General features: G+C 35.7%; 1 protein-coding gene across 1 annotated transcript in view; it reads right to left on the bottom strand.

Moving 5' to 3' along the window:
- Window positions 1-20146, bottom strand: part of meis2a (Meis homeobox 2a) — a 63541-nt gene that overhangs the window by 14213 nt on the left and 29182 nt on the right. The window contains exon 9 of the mRNA XM_018727762.2: window positions 5174-5250. Within this exon, the coding sequence (XP_018583278.1) occupies window positions 5174-5250 (77 nt within the window). The remainder of the gene's footprint in view (window positions 1-5173; window positions 5251-20146) is intronic.

Below are 20146 nucleotides of genomic sequence, written 5' to 3' on the forward strand. Positions count from 1 at the left end.
AAAATTCTCAAAGTCAAACTTGTGCAACACTGTAGAAATGTAACACAAATTCAGGATTGCAAAGTAACTCTCGGCCTCTCTGTATTTAATAGTATTTCTCATGGTTTCAGAATAAAAACTGCTTTTAGATTCCTGTTAGTGAATTTGAAAATAGTCAGTCAAAAAGGGTACATTTGGAGAAGATGCCAAAAAATTAATCCACATGAAGTTATCAGGAAATATGGCTGGTATATGGTAGTAAGCAGAGAGAATAAGCCATTGCTCTAAATTGGTTCAGGAAGTAACTGGTGATAATTACCTCTAGGAGTGAAACACAGAACTGAATTAATTAATGAATAATATGATCTAAGTATCTTTATGTACCAATCATGGAGCTCTATCAGTATGTCCACCCAAATTATGTTAGGGGAGATTTTTGAAATTCATCCCTATTTATCTTTATACAACGTTAAGTAAAAAAAAGTCATACATATGTCTGTAAAGTTATGAGACAGAAGAATAGATGTGTTGCAACAAACACAGAAGATTCTCACACACTAGAGTCTCAATAAAAATAGAGGGAAGATTAGCTAGTTATACAGCATACATGGGTTCATCTACATCTAGTTTAGACTGATTTAAACTTTAAATGCCTATGTAATGTTTACAACAATAAACTTGGTGTGATCAGCTGAATATTTTTCCATTCTATTTGTTAGGTTTGCAAAATAGCCTTGTGGGAGTCAATAGAGTTCCACCACATAGAAGATATAAATATCTGACGCTTCCAAAGCAACTTGCAGTGTTAACCTACTTCCAATAATTTACCTATTTATGCACTTGAGTAATTTTAACTGGTGTAATTATCCTGTATAGCAAAAAGACCATGACCCTAAGTTGGACAACTGGTTATCAATAGTGAAATGGTGACTTAAGGGAGGGCACTTTCATCAAGGGAATTACAGCACGATGTGGGACTCATACCTGAGTTCTCTGAATTCAAGACAGCAGCTCTAACAACTCCCTGTCATATCCTTGAGAATATGCAAATTGAAGTACTGTATAAATCTGTTTAGATTTACTAAAATCATAAGTAAAAAATCAAGCATTAACCCAACAATGATCCCAAGCACAAAGTCAATGGAGTGAGAAAATTAACATCATTTAGAAGCCTAGGCACAAACCCTCTTGAAAATGTTTGGAAAGATTTGAGAGTGCTTGTCAAAATGAGCCCAGAACTGGCGAAGATTTCATCAAGCAGGTGTTGGAAGTTATGTACAGACTTAAACTGAAAAACAGATTTAGGTTGCAATTGATCCAAAGTGGACTTTACCAAATGTTGAACTTGCTAGTTAAAACATGCAGTGAAAGTAGCATTTTTTTCCTCATTAGCTTTTGCTGACACTTATTATATCTCATCCACAAATAACATTCACATTGAGCATTCACATGTTAAATGAATAGGTTTAATAAAATGGAACAGCAAAGTCTGTACAGCTGTGCTGCACAACAGTTTAACTAAAGGAATGAGTCCTGTTAATGAGAAAACTATGTAAATTAATTCACCAAACAAATCAAAGACTCCTATTAGTGACACTCAAGAAATTTTTGTTTTATCTGTCTCCAAACTTTATACTGTAAAAATTGATTTAATTGTGGACCTGTAATGCATTTTCATACAATACGAATATATGAAATGATTTATCCAAGACATTACATACCTACTTTATTTAACAAGGGAATACAAACTGATTTTTGTTTGGCAAAAAATAAATATTCTTGAGATAATAAAAACATGATGTGGCATGTATCAAATGCAATTAGCATTGCTGTAACACAAAAAAAAGAAACAGATCAAATGGGTTTAGGGGCAGGCCTTGGGATCCAACTACAGACTAATTTCTGCTAATTAAGCGCCAATTAGTACTCCCCAAATGAGAAAGATAATTTTGCATGTACTGGCAGGGCCCAGCAACTCTGCATGCCTGGTCATCGTTTGCATAGTTCAAGTGGTATATTTAGAAATCTCGGGACACAATGTGGCTGCCACTGGGATTCCTATTTGGCAGCCAAAAAAAGGTCCGGCATTTTCATTTGGGTCAAGGTTAAATGGATAAATAATAACTTCACGAAACTCTGTAATCAATGTAGTTCAGATTTCTTTTTCACCGAGCATGAGGAACCTAATCTATAGGAAAATTGCCTCTAAGATTAGTAAAAAATATTAAGGACATAACATACATTTGTAAATGATAAGCTATAATTTCAAATTTAATAAAAATTCAGTTTTAAACCCACTTAAAAGAGTTCAGTTTCTGAGGCAATAGCATTATCCAAATGCACATCCCACTTTTGAACTTAAAAGCTGTTTATAAAACTAAATATGTTTACACTTGTCTATGAAGCGACAGGAAGAAAACACAGAAGGATCGGTGCCTGGGTAGTCAGCTTATCTGAATTGAGCTAAACAGTGACAAAAGTCCTCACAGGCTTTGTCATGTACTTTTGTATGTCTCTCGGCTGTTACTAGTTCTAGAAGTTTAGAGATATGCTAACCTGAGAGGCTCAGTAACAAGTACAAAGGCTTGCTGATCACACAGGCTGGTGACCACCTACCCCGTCATACATTAACTCATCTCAACACATGCTAAGGTTGCCTCGCCTGCCACTGTATTGCTTTAGGCTGCTTATTTTAGTTTTTTCACTGCTAATTAGTGGCAATTCAATTTCCTTAAATAAACCTCAAATGGAAGTGAGGGGCTTTAAAAATAGAATGTATGTATAATAATTTTTGTCAAGGTTCAATGTGTCATAAAAATCTTATTTTCAGACAGTGTACTAGCCATGATTCGAGGGGAGGCTTTCAGGTGCCAGAGTAAATAATCACATTTCTAGGTTCAAAGTGTGTTTACATTGGCGATCAAGGCTATCACTTGGAGCACCTGATGCAGTTATTGAAAGGGCCCAATGAGCACAAATGTGACATTATTATAGTGCTGTATGAAAGTGATAGTTCTCACTGAGTCTTGTTTCAATTTCCCAAAAGATTTATCAGAGCTGTTGCCGTGTTACGACATCTATTATTTCACTGCTCTGTCCTTACCTTGGGAAGACTATGTCAAAGCATTCTCTGCAATATGACTGACTGCCGTTAACCAACATATATCGGTTTTAATTAACTCTCCGTGAAAATATACTGATGCATTATGGTTTCATTCCACGTTTCACGAAATCTTTAAAAACTGCATCTATTTAGTCTTAAGAAGCTGAAACAGAGCTGGCATTTCAGAATAGAAAAATAGAATATATACGATAAACACACCTTGACCTGCTGCTGTCTTGCATTTAATCTTTCTGTGGGAACCCGAAAAGCAAGCACCGTATGACTTAAGCATGCTGTTGGTACTAGTCCTTGAAAGGTCTGCTTTTCTGTCCCTAGTTGAACACAGTACTTAACCTGGACTATGCTAATACAACTGTATAAATTTTTCATAGTGAAAAGGGCAGGTAGCCATCAAAATAAAAAACATTTTCCTTCCCATAACAGAAATAATTAACCCTATCCATAAATTTGGACAGAAGTCTTCAATGTGGAAATTGTTACACTCTGTTACTGTAATAAACTTGGGCTCAAGTGTTTTAACAAATAGAGCACTTCTTTATGTTCCAAGATGTCCACTGACACTCACATGGAAGACCCTTGTGCCTTCTTTCAAACTGTGATTTTGCCCTAAAACAAAGGAGTGATTCAGAACATCCTAACTAAAGAATGCAGGAAATGGAGTATCTCTCTTGCAAGCCAATAATTCCTTACTGCTGAATCCAGTGGCAGGAGCACACAAGATGTAAACCTCAGGATGAGTTCAATAATCTGTAATATAACTGTACAGACAGCCTCTCTTTCTGGCACTCAACAAGACCCTCATGAAATCACGAACTAATATATCTCATTCATATTCTGTTAATACATATAATGACTGATTTTGTCTGTGTTCATTCTAACCCACCAGGATGGGAACATTTCCAGCAAATCTTTTTTTTTTTTTTTTTTTGGTTCTTTAACAGGTTTTGGGATTGAAAGCATTTCAGGATTTACTTGGATTTCACTTCCCTGAATTGAAAGTCTAATTTCTCTCAAGTTAGCAGTTTATTTCTACACTAATCACCATGACATAAGCAAAGTAAGTCAATTTTCTGCTCCTGTAGGTAGTTTGTGTTGTGGCCTGAACACTGCAAGGCATGAAAAAGACAACAAGGCTAATCTTTGGTTACTGCTGTAATTGAAATGCTATCCACACTGTAGGGTGCATTAAAAACAGATAACAGCAGTTCCTGTGGCCAATTTAAGTAGCTTGACTTCCCTAAAAAAAGTCTATGATAGATAAGGCAGACAAACTGACTAATTCTCGAGGCATGTCTCTCATTGTGATCCAGAGAAAATGAGAAAAAAATGAATCACAGAACCAAAAAAAATCAATTGACCCTCGGGTAGCTCATCAGCCTGGGAGTCTGATAAACCCAAAAGCTTCGTTAATGTCTGCCTGCCTGTATCCCACAGATAGAGCACTTTGTAAATGAACCTGCTTTGATAAATATATTAAGGAAAGCTGCGAATAAAAGGCGCAGACTTCTCATTTGTAAATAGAACCTCCGCTACATGGCATTAGAATGATAAAATGGGGTTCCATGTAATTAAGTTTGTATAAGACCTGAAATCCGTGCAAATACCTTCCTGGAATTTTGAAAAGAAGCTGTCAATTCAATTAATCTGAACATCACCCCGAGAATGTACTGAACAAAATTAAGCTGCAGATAAAACCTGGGCCAGTATTTTGATAAGTAATTCCTGTATCATTTCTTTGCTTCTGTGATCATTTTATTTAATCCACCACCCCCAGTTATGTGCTAAGCCATCTACAAAGGGACTGCTGGCCAGGGCACCGACGCCTTAATCCACCATACTGCATGTGTAAAATAGGGGGCTGCGTGTGAGGTGTTGCTGCTGATGGTGGGTGGGGGTGGTTGTACAGCTTTGTTTTTTATAAACATATTTTCAAAATAGCAGACAGCAGTCATTTACTGCTATACAAAATTTTCTCTCACACATTATCAGAATTTTCCATTGTCTAAGCTGTTGATAAAAGTAGGAAACATGAAAGTATAAACAACACTAACAATACTAAACCTGACTTACCAGTTGTTTACTTGTAAGATAGTAAGTCCTGTATCTTGGGCTAATTGTTTTTTCTGTTCTTCAGAAGGGTATGGGTGCTATAACAGGGAACAGAAAATGATACAGATCATTAGTATTTGTAATATGCTTCCATAATGGTCTTACAAATGGGCAGCGATAGATTATTCTTTACTCATAGATTTAATACTTCAAAACTCTCATTTTCAGACATATTACATTCTTCACTTGATTTGCTTCTGGTACTCATACATACAATCCCCATCAGACTGAGAGTGAAACAGTAAGCACTGTATTTCGTGAAAATATTTAAAAAGCAGCTAAAACACTACAAATCTCCAAATGCCTATTCACTTTCAACAAGGCCTAGGATATACCATGGATTTGGAAATTAAGGTATATTATACCTAATACTCCAGGACATATGCATTTTTGCACAGCAGTTGTTCTTTATAACATTTATTCTTTTAATGTACAAGATTAATATGCACCCGTTAAATACGGATGTTTTTAAACTTCAAAAATATGCAACAGACACAATTTTTCAGAACTTTTCCAGTACTCCGGAAGTTTTTTCCCAATACTTGACACAACAATAAAAAGGAAAACGTAAGGAACAGAATTCTCTCCAAAGGCATCTTGCCAAGTTTCACCTGAGACACAATTCCGGAAGCAGAAATGGAATGACAGTATGTGTGAGCTTCAGTATGACAAAGATGACGTGACAAAATTGGCAGCTCTTTAGCCAGGCTTGCTATGACAAAACAGTGATCACTAATGACAGATGTCTTAAAGAGCCAGATTAGGAGTCTGCGCACACAAGACTGAAACAAATGAGATGGTGTGTTTTATTCAGCAACACAATGTTTTAGAAGTCGGATCTAATCCCTCTTATTTTGGATGGGATAAACATCCATCACCATGCAATTCAGGAACCCTCTGCTAGTTATTGTCACACCCTCCATGAAATCTGAATGGAAAACTGTATATGAGAATTTCTAAATTATAATTCACTGGTTAGAAATTTTTATATATACATATAAAATAAAAACAACATGCATATATGAAATGCAACATGATTAACACAAACTTTTGTATAACTTTACAAATAACACATCTGAAAATTATTGATTTGCATATAACACAATTCCATTATGTATGAGCACATTTTACTGCCAACTAAAGGCTACATGAGGATATGCAGGTGACTTTTGCTCCGCAACAGACAAAAATGTTATAAAATAGTGAAGACCGTGAAGAAAATGTAAAATTGCAAATGGTCAAGTCTTGAAAAATATCTATTGAATGTTCTTATATATAAGGTATGAAGTTAGTTACAGCTAATACTGATCGTTTTTAAATATGCTAAAGACACAGTAGGAACAAGAAACAAAATGGATTGTTCATGTTTTGCGTGTAGAGTGTTTTGAGCAGACTGTACACGTTAACATATTTGCCAAAACAAAGGGAAAACAATGCATACATGTTTGCTTCTTCTCTTAGTTTGCGATATTAATAAGATCAGACTTTTTCTTCCACCTTCTTAACTGTTAGCTTCAGGATTTCCACATTAGTAATAATCTTGCCCTTACTATAAAAAGAAACTAATAATTTTCAGCAGAGGTGAGGGAAAAGAATGATACTAGACTGCAAATGGAAGTCAGTAATTTACATTGTATTAAGGCCTCCTCCGCCACTCGGGACATCTTTCTGGTCATCAATCCTGCACTGTCAGCTGGTGCAGTGCAGCTGGGTGATAAATATGGCACGACTCGTCCACTATCCACATAATGAATGGTTTGACAAAACAAGAAAGATGTCTCATCAAGGAGAGTGGGGATTTTAAAACCCCAGAAAAGACTGGAGTAAGGAAATTTTCCCTGGCTGAACACAACACTAAAAATCTTGTTTCATTTAATAGCTTTTATCAGCATTCTGACTGTTAATTATAGCACACATGTAACAGTTTCTTTCTTTGAGTTATTTCTGACCTGCAACAAATTCAATGGTTCACTTGCAGCACATATTTTTGTCTATTTTAACCATTGCTTTAAATAAATCACATTACAAATCAAAGAACTGCTGTATGTAGCCACATAAGAGTTAATAGAAAATACATCCAACCAGAGAAAACGAATGATACACAAAAGCTTGCTCTTTGATACTAACAAAAACACAAACATGAGAGGTATTCTCAGTGTTTTCTTCTAACGGAATCAAAACACCCATAACACAAAAATGATAAATTCTGAAGGTCAAGAAATGAGCACTTTTATTGCTAAATCTAATAATGGCCTCCATCAAACTGTTTTCTAACATATGAAAAGACACATTGCAGGTGCCATCATGTGATAAACTGCAGCATTTCTATCACAATATAAAAATTTTACTCTTAAAACAGTACACACGAACAATGTTGTAAATGCTAAGGGCTGAAACACAAAGCACAGTTTATCTGTGGAACAGCTTGTGTTAAAGGTCTCCCATGCATGTGTATAAATTACAGGGTGTAATGTGCACGCTCTTGCAGTCAAAATAGCTCCCCCAACAGCTGAACTTTGCAGACCAAGACTCCTGCTGTAGTGCAGTGCCAATGATGATGGATGACTTCATCAAAGCTGAGCCAGATTGCAATGAATTAAAATCACAGGTCACTGGGGTGAGGTGCCCTGGAAGCCAAAACCATGCTAATGAAGTCTCGGAAATTGCAGGACTTGCCAATTTGTTTCTCACATAATTGTGAAAAGTAGCTTCTGTTTTTATTTTCTTTAATGGAGGCAAAGGCATATTCGTAGTATAAGGTTACAGCATTTCCCCTTTTATTTTTGCCCTGATAACTGTTTTTTAAATGTTATAGTTGACAAAGAGTGTTTACTAACTTAAGGGGGTGATTATTTTTGAATGAAAGACACTTTGTCAAGCTTACACAAGGAGAATGAACTGATGTTGCAGTTTTGAGGTTACATATTTGCACCTAATTTTAATATATTTCTGAAATGATGGCAATCTTATTTTTTAATCCTCATGACTTTTCAGCAATAACAATATTCATAGCCCTAATAAAATAATCAAATATAGGTATGACATTTTAATATGTACTCTATAAATTGAAGAAACAAGATTGGCATATTATAAATAAAAATATGCCATAGTTAATATTACAATGCGTGTTTGTATTATTTTTATTACATGGCATTCAGAACAGAATATTTGAATTAGAATAGTTGAATTATTTTATATTAAATAGACGTAAGCCAGCATGAATATTTCTAGCTGGAACCAGCAATTCAAAATAGTTTTTTATTTACAATATTATGTTCAATAACAGTATTAATTTATTTCTGGATACAGAATGTTACTCACTTGTACTTGTTAGCAATTGCTGAGTTCAACTGGAAACCATTAAGTTTTAACAATGGTGGACAGAAAAAAAAGGAAATATAATGGCCTTTATTAAGCCAAGAATCAAAATTCATTAATTTGCAAAAACTTAACAGATACTGTTAAAACAAAAACATTATAGTTTTATTAAAAAAACTAAATTTCTTTTAGTTCTTCATCTCTGTGTCATGTTACATTGAGATTTTTTCTTTGCTTTCTTACAACAAGAAAACAGCCAAGGATTTTGTGAACTAACTTTCAGCTCAGCTGCCCTGGACAACTCAAGACAGCATAAAAATGTACTGTATGAACACAACTACGAAAAAAAATCTTTTTTATTTTTGCCTGTCTGTACAGCAGTTAAGAAATTAAGAATTTCCAGCAACTTCAGATTCAGGTAATATACAGTATGTGCTTTTTGATGTCATAAGTTGAATACATAATACTGTAAAAGAAAAGTCCCCTATTTCAAATAAGGCTAGACACTGTTGAGGATAGTTTCAATGGAAAGATAGTGGCACATGTAACGCTGAAGCTATTACTGTTGAGATTATATAATAAAACATATATTTAGCACTCGTATTTTCTCACCAAGGTTCTTGCTTTTCACACAGCTGGGGGTACATGACATCAAGAGTATAAATAGATTGTATGTCCCATTCATAAAACTGTTACTTTTACAGAAAAGGGTTGTGGCAGTTCGCCAGTTGTTATTTGATAGCACGTGGTAAAGTCTTCAACAAATGACAACTGCAAATACTGTTTTCTTCATGAGCTCTGGAGGTCCTTCTTTTCAATGAATATATTATTACATACCGTTTAGTCAACTATAATCGATTGGTATCCTGACCAAGGATTTTTACAACAGTATTGTTACATCTGCTGTATTCCACTGTGTCAGTTCCCTTGACCATTCTTGAATAAATACTAAGTGTTTAAATCTGCTGCTTCAATAATCATCTGCACTAAAAAATTTGTCACTAGATTTTGGGCAATTAATGACACAATGGATGTCTTTAGGTTAACAATAAATCAAATTAACATAATATCTCTCTTCAATGCTGAGCCCATGCAAGACAAGTGGAGGAGACACATCTCTTCGTTTAAGCCATTTTACAGCATTAAATGAAAGCACTGCATACAAAATGTCACTATATTGTGAGAATCTCTTTTATATACATCTTCGGCTCAAGATTCTCTAATCTCTTTCACATTCTGTCACTCTTAAAACAACCTACATTTTTTTCAAGGCATAATCTAGAATTAGATAAAACTGCTTATTTCTTAGCATAATCAGTAACAGTGACACAGAAAACCTAATTTTTAAAGCCAGTTGTTTAGTCTTCTGTTATTAACATGCTGAAAAGGACGAGAGGGTCCGTTACACTATAGTGTCATTTTCTTTATTAATTTAGAGGTTGCATAAAATCCTAAATCTAAAGGACTCATAGATACATAGCTCCAGTCTCAACAAAATTCTGAACATGTGTTTTTATCTCTGTTTAAATTTCCTAAACGTCTCTATAAAACTTCTGATGAGAAATTTGACAACATTGCTATAACCTGGAACTTGTTAATTACGGTGCATACAGCTATTGTATATTCAAATATGCCTGACACTTCGATTGAGTCCCCTTCTAGTGAGTCTAGTCTTAGAAGCTCAGCAGACAGATTTATAAAAAAGTCTGGTAAACTTTTCTGATCTATTTGATTAATAGACCAAATCCAGAGACAAAAGATTTTCAAATATGTAATTGTGGCCCATTAGCTTCTTATATTCAATGCTGAAAAACATTTTCACGGTGACGAGATGTAGACACTTTTTTGGAGGCAATCTGAATCATTCTTTGACCCAGTTGTTTGAAGATCAGGTTTCCCATAAGATGGATAAAAAAATCGATAGGCAAAGCCATGAAATCACCGTAAAGCATAGTTTAAAAAGTTATCAAAGTTTTAAATAAAGCATCCATTACATTCAAGACTTGAATGACAATATGAGCTATTTAATCTCTCATGATATCACAAAATATACCTTAACTATATGTTGCATAGAGGAATGGGACAAAACACCTCCTAACCACTGCAGCTACCAGCAGCTACAGAAAGAATTTCTTTGAAGTTATTGCCATTAAAGGGGGTTCCAACAGTAACTAAATATAAAGGTTCATATACTTTTTCCATCAATAACCTTGATAGTTTAAACCATCAATTCAATAAAGACAAGCAATGTAAAATGTTTTGTGTACTATTTGTTAAATGAGATGGCTTCCATTTTATATTAAGGCAAAGATCTTATTTTAGGAGGCATTCATGCAGAAATCCAAATGCCAGAGGGTTCACACACTTTTTCTCAAAACTGTATATCCCATATACAGTTTGTTGTGGTTAATTCCTTCGTCAATAGAGTGAGGCAGTGAAGTGTATCTTTGAAAAAGAATACGTAGTGTTTTTACGCGCACAACATGATACATAACGTGCATTATTAAAAATTGCATGAGTATCAGTCATTTCTTATATTTCGGTTTACTTTGGTTTGAGAGGGCCTGATCCAGAGTGCATCCACGAGCGTCTTTAAAAATATTCTGAGAACTGCTCTATCTCATACTCCCACTTAAGGCACAGCTATTTTAATAAATATGACAAAAGTAACGCAATGCATAAATACAAAAAATAAACGCCCAGATTCATTCTATAGACGTACAGTCTGAACACACATACACAAACCCACACAAACACACACATACAGCAGCCAGCTGAACGTTGCAAATAATTTCGCTTACAGCTGTGCCTCTCCGGGTTCTGATGGACTACAGAGCAACAATTACAGCAATGAGTCGTGGTCAAGCCCCTGTGCTTGTGTCTTCAGAAATAAAACAGTTATCATTTCATACACTTCAAAGGCCAGCTCCAGCCCCGCCAGCTATGCAATGCTATTGTGCACGGGAGCTCCCTAGTAGAATTCAGAGCTGCCCCCTAACAATAGCTGGCTCCACTCCTGCTTACTCTTGGCTTCAAGCCAGTTGCCTGTTTGCTTTACACCATTAATTTATGTTCACTGAGTTGGTGCAAGGTTCTAGAGCAACTTTGGCTATCAATTTGCCTGTGAAGCAAACTGTTGCCTGTAAAGGGAAGAAATGGGGCCCTCAGAGGTTCCCTGGAACACAGCTCATAACGGTAAACATCCATAAGGCTAAAAAGCAATCATTTCAAACCCCCCAATGCCAAGTGCAGTAAAAAGATTGTTCCAGGCACAAACTCACTGTTCACTCAGGAGACAGAAAAAAACATAAAGAACCATAAGCAGGCAATGAAAAGAGATACAGTACATTGTCTGATCATGTTCTTATCCTTTGTCTGTCTACTGTGCATGCTGGGAAGCTGATGGGCTCTATTCCCCTGTTAGAATCTGGTTAGATTGTACCCCCTAAGAGGTTTCAGTTGACCAGAGCTCTAAAAACTCAGTTGTTTCATAGTCTTTTCATTGTCATCAGTGTATGCTCTCTGCATCCAGGATGGGAAAAGTAGTCTGTTTCACGGATGCCTCTGTGTTTAATTGCCTATAACTGAACATACATACCCAGAGAGAATGGCTCAAGCACATTATATAAAGTTTCTTTTGTCAAATACTGTTAATGCATACATTATTACATTCTTATTAATTTCTTTGTTCAAACAAAATTTAACTGTCACACAATATTGAGTATAAATATCAGTACCTATTATTCCACACACAAAACAAGCTGTCAAGCTATCATGAATCTGAATAGCATTTATTTCATATTTTGCTTTTTTAATTAAAAATTAGAAAGTTACTCATGTTGAAAATGATACATCAGCTTACAAAAAAAGGCTCTGACTGTATCTCCACCCCTATGGTACGACCACTCAAGTTACGACAATTTAGCTTTGCAAGGTGTTTCACTTAATACTTTGACCTATGAAAGACAGACATTTATGCCACTTTTGTGGCTCAGGAACACATAAAAATCATTACTATTAAAACTAACAGCAATTACACCTTTGAATTATGACAGTTTGCATTACGAAATGTTACCTTTCTAAGGCACGAGGAGACTATTCCCAGCTTCTGCAGTTTTTGATCTCAACATACAATAGCAACGTCAAACAACAATCATAAACAGTGAAGCACCTTGTCTCCACAGGACAAAAGCTCCTTGCTCTATTTGACCTTATTGCTACCAGAGTAATGAGGCAATTCAATCATGGGATCAAGTTCAGGCTGCTCTTTCTAGCAGATTTTTCAAAGATTTTTTTCTAAGGGGCCAGGAATCCGATCCACACTTATTTTACAAGACATTGAATATCTCCCATCAACAGAGCCCTCTAGCTATTAATTACTTGCTATGACTGTACTGGTGTCTCCAAGGTAATAGTTCAAGTCATTACCAGGTGGTCAGACTTGGTGCATTAGCAAAAGGATATTTTACTGCCAACTTAATTGGTAAAATGTACATGTACACTTTCACTAATTAATGAAAAATATGGCAGTGATCTCCTATCATCTCAACAGTGAATTGGAAATATTTATTTACACTACAAATTCCCAGAAATCCCCCTTGTTAGTTTTGACTGTCATGAAGTTACTTATGCATCACAGGGCTATAAGTAAAATACAGTCCATCTAATAAGTGATTATTATTAAATTATTTAGTCATTGAGCTAACACCTTTCTGTATGATGATGTATATTATGTTTGTAAACTGTGCAGCTTACAGTTATTTACCATTCATATTGCTGAGTATGGTTGCTGGAGCAAATCAAGGTTACTATAACAAGAATAGGAATAGCTGCTACGAATGCAAGGTGTTTCTGTAGAATGTGGACATTTGTACACATGAAAAAGTAGACAAATACAAGAAAATAATAAACTGATAAATATTAATAAAATTAGAACAATAATTTCAAACTTGACAGCAGCAATCACCTGAACTTACTTGATAAATCTATCCAGAATTCATTACACTTAGACCCCTAGCCCTTACACTGCAAATACCCTAGATCTTTAGGTAACTACTTCTAACTTCAAACAATTCTGGCTCATTATTTCCCCCTCTCTATGGTGGCACAATTTTTCTTCAGCCATGCTTTTCGGATGTATAGCTTGCACAAAACTGATCAGGTTTATTACATGCCAAAAGGTCTTGTTTGACAAGAATGTCCAGGCCGTTCCTGTCAAAAAAGGCACGCCTCACAAAGTCAAGAACAGCCTAGTAAATGTGAAAAGACCCGTTTTTAACCTTCCTTTCCAATTCTACATTTCCATATATATATATGTAGAAATATATATAATATACACATACATACATATATATGTATATATATATATATATATATACAGTGTGTGTATATTGTGGAATTAGTGCATTCCTTTGTTTTTATACTATGTATTTTTGTTATTTGAATGCTTTAATGCTAAGTCACTTAAAAGTATGTAACATACAGGTACACCCCCCATTTTCTGATATTTTCTGTAATGAAAGTGACAAAGTGTTAACAAATTTAATGATATTTCAACATACCATTTGCAACAGAAGCACTTATTTCACTTTTTTCAAGGGTTACTTCAACACAGCCTCTGTATCATCTTGAAATATGCAGTATGATTGCCATTTGTATTTTGTTTAGCTATACTTCCCAAAGTCTCACTGTACGATAAAATGATTGGGGTTCAATGTAGCAATTAATTTGTGTACAGAAGGAACTCCTGTACTCATTCTCAATAACTGGTTGCCCCAATGTATATTTGCAGTGGTCCTAAGTCTATTCCAGAAGCAAGGGATGCTAGAATAGGTAGAGTAAGCATTAGACATGACGTGACACCAATCCATCACAGGGCAACCACATATATAATCTTGCACACATTTACACATTACAGAAAATGAGGATACAATGAAACAGGGGCACTCAGAGGAAATCCATGCAAGCATGGGGTGACCATACAAACTACACACAGACTGAACAAAGAGCAAACCTACTGTGCCAGTTGACTGAGAATTCATTCATGGTAAAGTTCAGCCAGTGAAAATACTACTTGGAAAATAATGTGTTTAGGACATTTTACTTTAACTGGAAAAAATATTTACAAACCATGGTGACTTTTATTAAATCAGATATGCATCCTCAGTTTTGACATAGATTGGATAACTGGTGAGGATTTCAATAACATTTTTTTGTCAATTTTAGAAATCCAGCGTCTAACTAAATCACACACACTTTCTGAGCCGCTCGTCCCATACGGGGTCACGGGGAACCGGAGCCTACCCGGCAACACAGGGCATAAGGCCGGAGGGGGAGGGGACACACCCAGGACGGGACGCCAGTCCGTCGCAAGGCACCCCAAACGGGACTCGAACCCTAGACCCACTGGAGAGCAGGACCCGGTCCGCGCCACCGCGCCCCCTGGCCTAACTAAACCAAACAATATGAAACCTGTTAAACTGACTAGAACAATCAAAGTCAGCATCAAGAAATTACTGAATACATACAATAAATGTTTAGAATCCACCAGTTTAAAAATATTGTAAAACAATACCACAATATGGCAAGCAACCTCAAAATTCTGTTAAACTTTGGTTTGTTTAAACATTGCTTTATATGGTAGAAAGAAACTAACTGCACTTTAAAATTAGGGATCTGCATCTAAATCTCTCTTCTAGCTAATGTAAGGCACACGTATTTTCTATGAGATGTACGTCACTTTGGAGAAAAGCATCTGCTAAATGAATAAATGTAAATATAATGTAAACTCTCACATACAGTATGCCATAATCTCATCTCTAGCGGATGTATCTACTTACAGGCGGAGACAGCTAAAAAACCAACACATTGCTGACCTTTTACGGCAGTTAATAAAAGCCTGGAAGCTAAAAACATTCCTGATTTACTAAAATAACCACAATTCCATGTGTTATGATGAATAAATTATGTTGTAAGGACAGAGTCTTCTATCGATCAGCTGATGAACCTTCATAATAACTGGTCTCTGTACTGTACTGAGTTTCTTCATGTATTTACAGTAGACACTCTATTGGACATTTTTAAAGCCTGACTAACACTAATTCACATACATTTCCTTATTAGATCACAATTTTCTCACTTTTTCATAATGTATTAATTTCTTTACTATTCTTCTCACTCCTGAAACCTCATTGTTTGCTTAATATTTATTTTTATTGCAGATTTTTTTTTTTTCACATGTCAAAGACAAAAGGTAACATGTATACATAAATAAAGAAGCAATTTTCCTGCAGTCCAAAACTATTGCAGTGGGAAGGTCAGTAACCTCTCATGACTAAAGCACAGCTTGATGGCTTCCAAGCTCTAGGATTGATAACATGCAGATGTGCTCTTTCAAAAATTTAACTCCTCATCTAAAGAATGAAACACAACTAAAAGCTAAGGTAACAAGAAATCACCTGTTGCATGACACTAAGGTTAACTTCTGGTGCAAGACAGCTGTTATTTTTAGTCATGCTTCTACTGCCCCCCCTCATACATCCTGTATCTCCCCATTATAACATTTTTGGCCATATTTTATGCACTCAAGCAGAAACTAGCGATCCTGATACTATCTTTAGCAAAGGACCTCAACTGATAACCTCAGCAAAGCACACATTAATATGTTTTTTGGAGAAGAAAGAAAATATTTCAGAGAAAAGTGCACCTATATTTCTCAGCCTGGCACCTAAGCTTCCAGTTAAGTTTTTAAAGAACTACACTGACTCGCCAGCTTTTTTTTTCTCAATTGCAATAATTCACTGGTTTAACTTTATTTATTCAATTTATAAACTCATATCATGTACTGTGACTGTGTGATTTTGGATCTTTAAAAATAGTAGGTGCAAATTCTGGTAATATTTTGGAACCTGATAACACTAAAGGGCAATAATGACAGAAACTCCCAAAATGATAGAGCTTCTCTATTCTGGATGATTCCATTGGTAATTGCAACAAGTGCACTGTGGCTATTACTTGTGTTAGCAACAGTATTTTGAACTTCTTACATCTGCAAAACATATTTCGCATATAAGAGGATTTTATGCATGTGTCAGACCTTTGCTTAAACATACGGTTTTCACAGGCATACCTTTTTACAGCACAGTTCACATTTGTTTGCTTATTTTCCTCAGAATATGTCTTAAAGAGAATCACACTTTTCAATTCAAACAACTTAAAATGAGCTCCTTCTTCCAAGTAGGAAACAATATTTCCTACTCCCATAAGCTTCATTGCTTCATAATAAGCATGTATGGGTTCATGAAGAGGCAAATGATATTGTAAAATAATCAATGAAATTTAAAAGCAGCTAATTTATTTTCTAAAAAAATTCCTTTCACAATACATGTATTGGAAAAGATTTTGGCATAACTTCCCTGGGCATGGCTAACGTTAATTTTTCAATAAATGAGTAACTGTGTTCTTATGGCACAAATGAAAAGAACAAATTAATATTTCATATTCACCAGAATGCAGACAAAAGCTATCCTCAGCAACTTCAAACAATGGATGTGGCAGAAATTGATCTTCAGCAAATCTCTCCATGGATCACTTTGAGTCTTTCTTGTATTCAAGAGTTTTTAAGATATTAATAGGTGACCAACAAAAAACAAGATTAGAAAAACTTCAATATAGAGCTGCAGAGGTTTAATTAAAGGGATAACCACCTAGAAAAGAGGATCTAGCCTTCCTTGCTTTGCTCAACATGGCAAAACATATTGTCTAGGTCTGACTCCTCAACATGATTCCTTAAAACTCATTCACCTGCAAAGCTTTTCAGTCTTGCAGATTACTCAACACCCATTGTAGGCGAGGAGTAAGAAATGTGATATTTGTGAAATGTAATGTAGGTGTATCCCTAGAACTTTAGAGAATAACATTGTTATTCAAAAACATGCAAAAGGGTGGCACAAGGCTGCAAAAGGGGGGCAGTTTGTGGGCGGACTAGGGATGCAAAGGAAAAGAATGGGGCCAATAAGAAGATGATCACAGGTATTAGCCATGCCAAAGTTTCCAACAGCAAATAAAAAGCATGTATAAGAGGATTCAAGGGGATAGAGCAACGCTCAGCCCTGGAGGGCACAGATTTGTGTCTTTATGTAAATCAGCGCCTGTCACCGCATGCATGATTCACCACTCTGAGCGTACTCTTGTGTGACGAATGAGCCCCGCTTAATTTGGCAGTGATTAGGCGGGTTGCTGGCCCTCTAAACCCCTTTGAACTTGTAATTGCTGCTGGTTTAAATAATGAACATTAGGGAGGAGGATTCAAAAAAGTGTGGATAATTACAGTCCCCCCTTGTCTTATTCTATCAATCTATACAAGAATAAGAGCAAGAGCAAGATGAAGACGAACAGGGAAGGATTTTCAAATATGAAGAAAACTATCTTACCAAGGCACTTTATCTAAGCAGTGCAGTAATTTTGGTTTGTGATCTTAAGAACATGTTTTCTGTGTAAGACCTGACATGCCTGGGGAGAGCAAGACCAGTACTTCTCAATTATTATTCCCGTAGATTCTAAGTCCTGATTCATTCAGTGCTTAATTTAGTTTTTCATCTGTGCTCTTTGGTCTCAATTTTTAATATTTAGTTTTTTTTTTTTTTTTTTCCCCACAGAATGCACTCCATCAGACATTTCTACTAAGGAATTTCTTACAGCTCTAGAGACATAATGTGACAACTGCATTTTCTAAGGGTTTGGTGACCTTAAAGGTATTTCTAGAATGGAAAGATTCTGTGGTCCTCACCAAGAAGGTGGCAGAGAGGGATGAAAAGTAAGTTGTAAGGCCTTGTGTCTTCCTTTGTATACATGCAGTTATAAAATCTGCTGAAACGGCAAGCTCGAAACTTCAGGATTGTTTAAATGTGGGCTGAAAAGACACCTGCTTCTACTTCATTGGGAACCTAATGTAAGGTTTTCAAGTTAAGGAATAAAGAAAATAAAAAAGAAGCAAATAAAAAAAAATCTTACAGCAAAATGGCAAAACTGAGATTTAATGCAGTCAGAGTCCCATGATAAACCAAACAGAGAAACTGGGTCTGTTTTCGATTTCTGTTCTGTTTTTCCCCCGTTTGTTACTTCCATGTTTGCACAGATTCTTTTCCCCCTGTATTTCCCTTCTCCTGGTGTGAGATGAATATCAAAGGGCCCAGGCTGTTTGTAAGCCTCTAGCACATAACACCATCTCAATGGGATGGTTTCAGATCTTGCGTCACCACGTGGCAGCCTATGATTAATGGGTAGTTGTATCGACGGCCTGGTGGGGTCTCCTTCTAGAATCCCCTCTGGCTCTGTAGAGGGGATGGGGGAAGAAAGGGGTAGGGAGGGGGTACGGAGAGCTAAAGTCTACCAAAAGGATTTAGAACTGTGCCGACTGCACACTCCACTATGGTAGAAGTAGATAACCACATAAAGACTGAAAGAAACACTACAAAGTCCTGTGCTACTCTACTTTTCCACAACAATTGTTAATAGCATCACAGACTGTTACATCATTCTGGGATCAAAGATTGGCAGATACTTTTTGTTAACAGATTAATGTTATTTATTGATCTCACCACTGCTAGTAAAGCATGTGGTCTTCAAGGAGTCTCAAGTGATAACTTTATTATAATTTCATAAAACTGTAAAGAGGCCTGATGTGATCAAGAGAGTCCTTTTCACTATAGTTTGCCATCTGACTTCTTTAACCCCTTTCAAAAACTTGTTTTGCATAATAAAGAAAACAAATTATGACTTCAACCTATGGGCTCTACCATTTTTTGGTTATCCTAGAAGCATCTTCCATTTATGTACTAAAAAGAGTTTCTTTTTCTCTCTTACACTAAACCCTTGTGTGCTAATGGTTAGCTAAACTTATTTTCCATTGTCAGTATCACTTACTACTGGATGCAGACTAATGTCTTATCTCAGTTTTTGTATTGAAGGGTAAATCAATATCCTAATCTCATGACGAAAGCAAGCTGTTTTATTTTGTTATACTTGTAAAATTTATGTTCTGCACGCTGCATGATTTACATTTTTTTGTGAGACAGTCTCTTATAATGGTAAAACATGAAATATTGTATCACTAGTATCTTTCCTATTATAGGCTAGTATCTGATATGGGAAGTGTAACTGTCACAATGAAATCTACTGGCATATCTGCACTAATATTTTTATAGAAACTTCATTTATCATAAAATGCACTGGTAAGCATTCCAACAATATTTTTTCTAGAAAATAACAAAAAGTGTTACATCAAATAAAATTTTTTCTTTGATGGCTTCTTTGATGAGGTTATTTACCTGCCTGTAAAATTAAAACAAATGTTAAACTAATTAAGCAAAGCTGAATAGTTAGTTTAGTACAAGGTATATATTGATACTGCATGGTACAGGACAACAAAAGGACCAGTAAAAACAAACATTAAAAAAATCACAAACTCATCTGTCATGTATTCTACATCAGCAACTACTCTTCATCCATGTTGCAATTATTTTCTTTAAGAATCGTACTTAATGCATTCTTTGAAAATAACAGATGATTCAACACCAATAATTAATAGGCCTTACATTATATTTTAAAACTGTAGTA

Source organism: Scleropages formosus, chromosome 15 (assembly GCF_900964775.1).
Source record: "Scleropages formosus chromosome 15, fSclFor1.1, whole genome shotgun sequence".
In the NCBI taxonomy this organism is placed as follows: Eukaryota; Metazoa; Chordata; class Actinopteri; order Osteoglossiformes; family Osteoglossidae; genus Scleropages; species Scleropages formosus.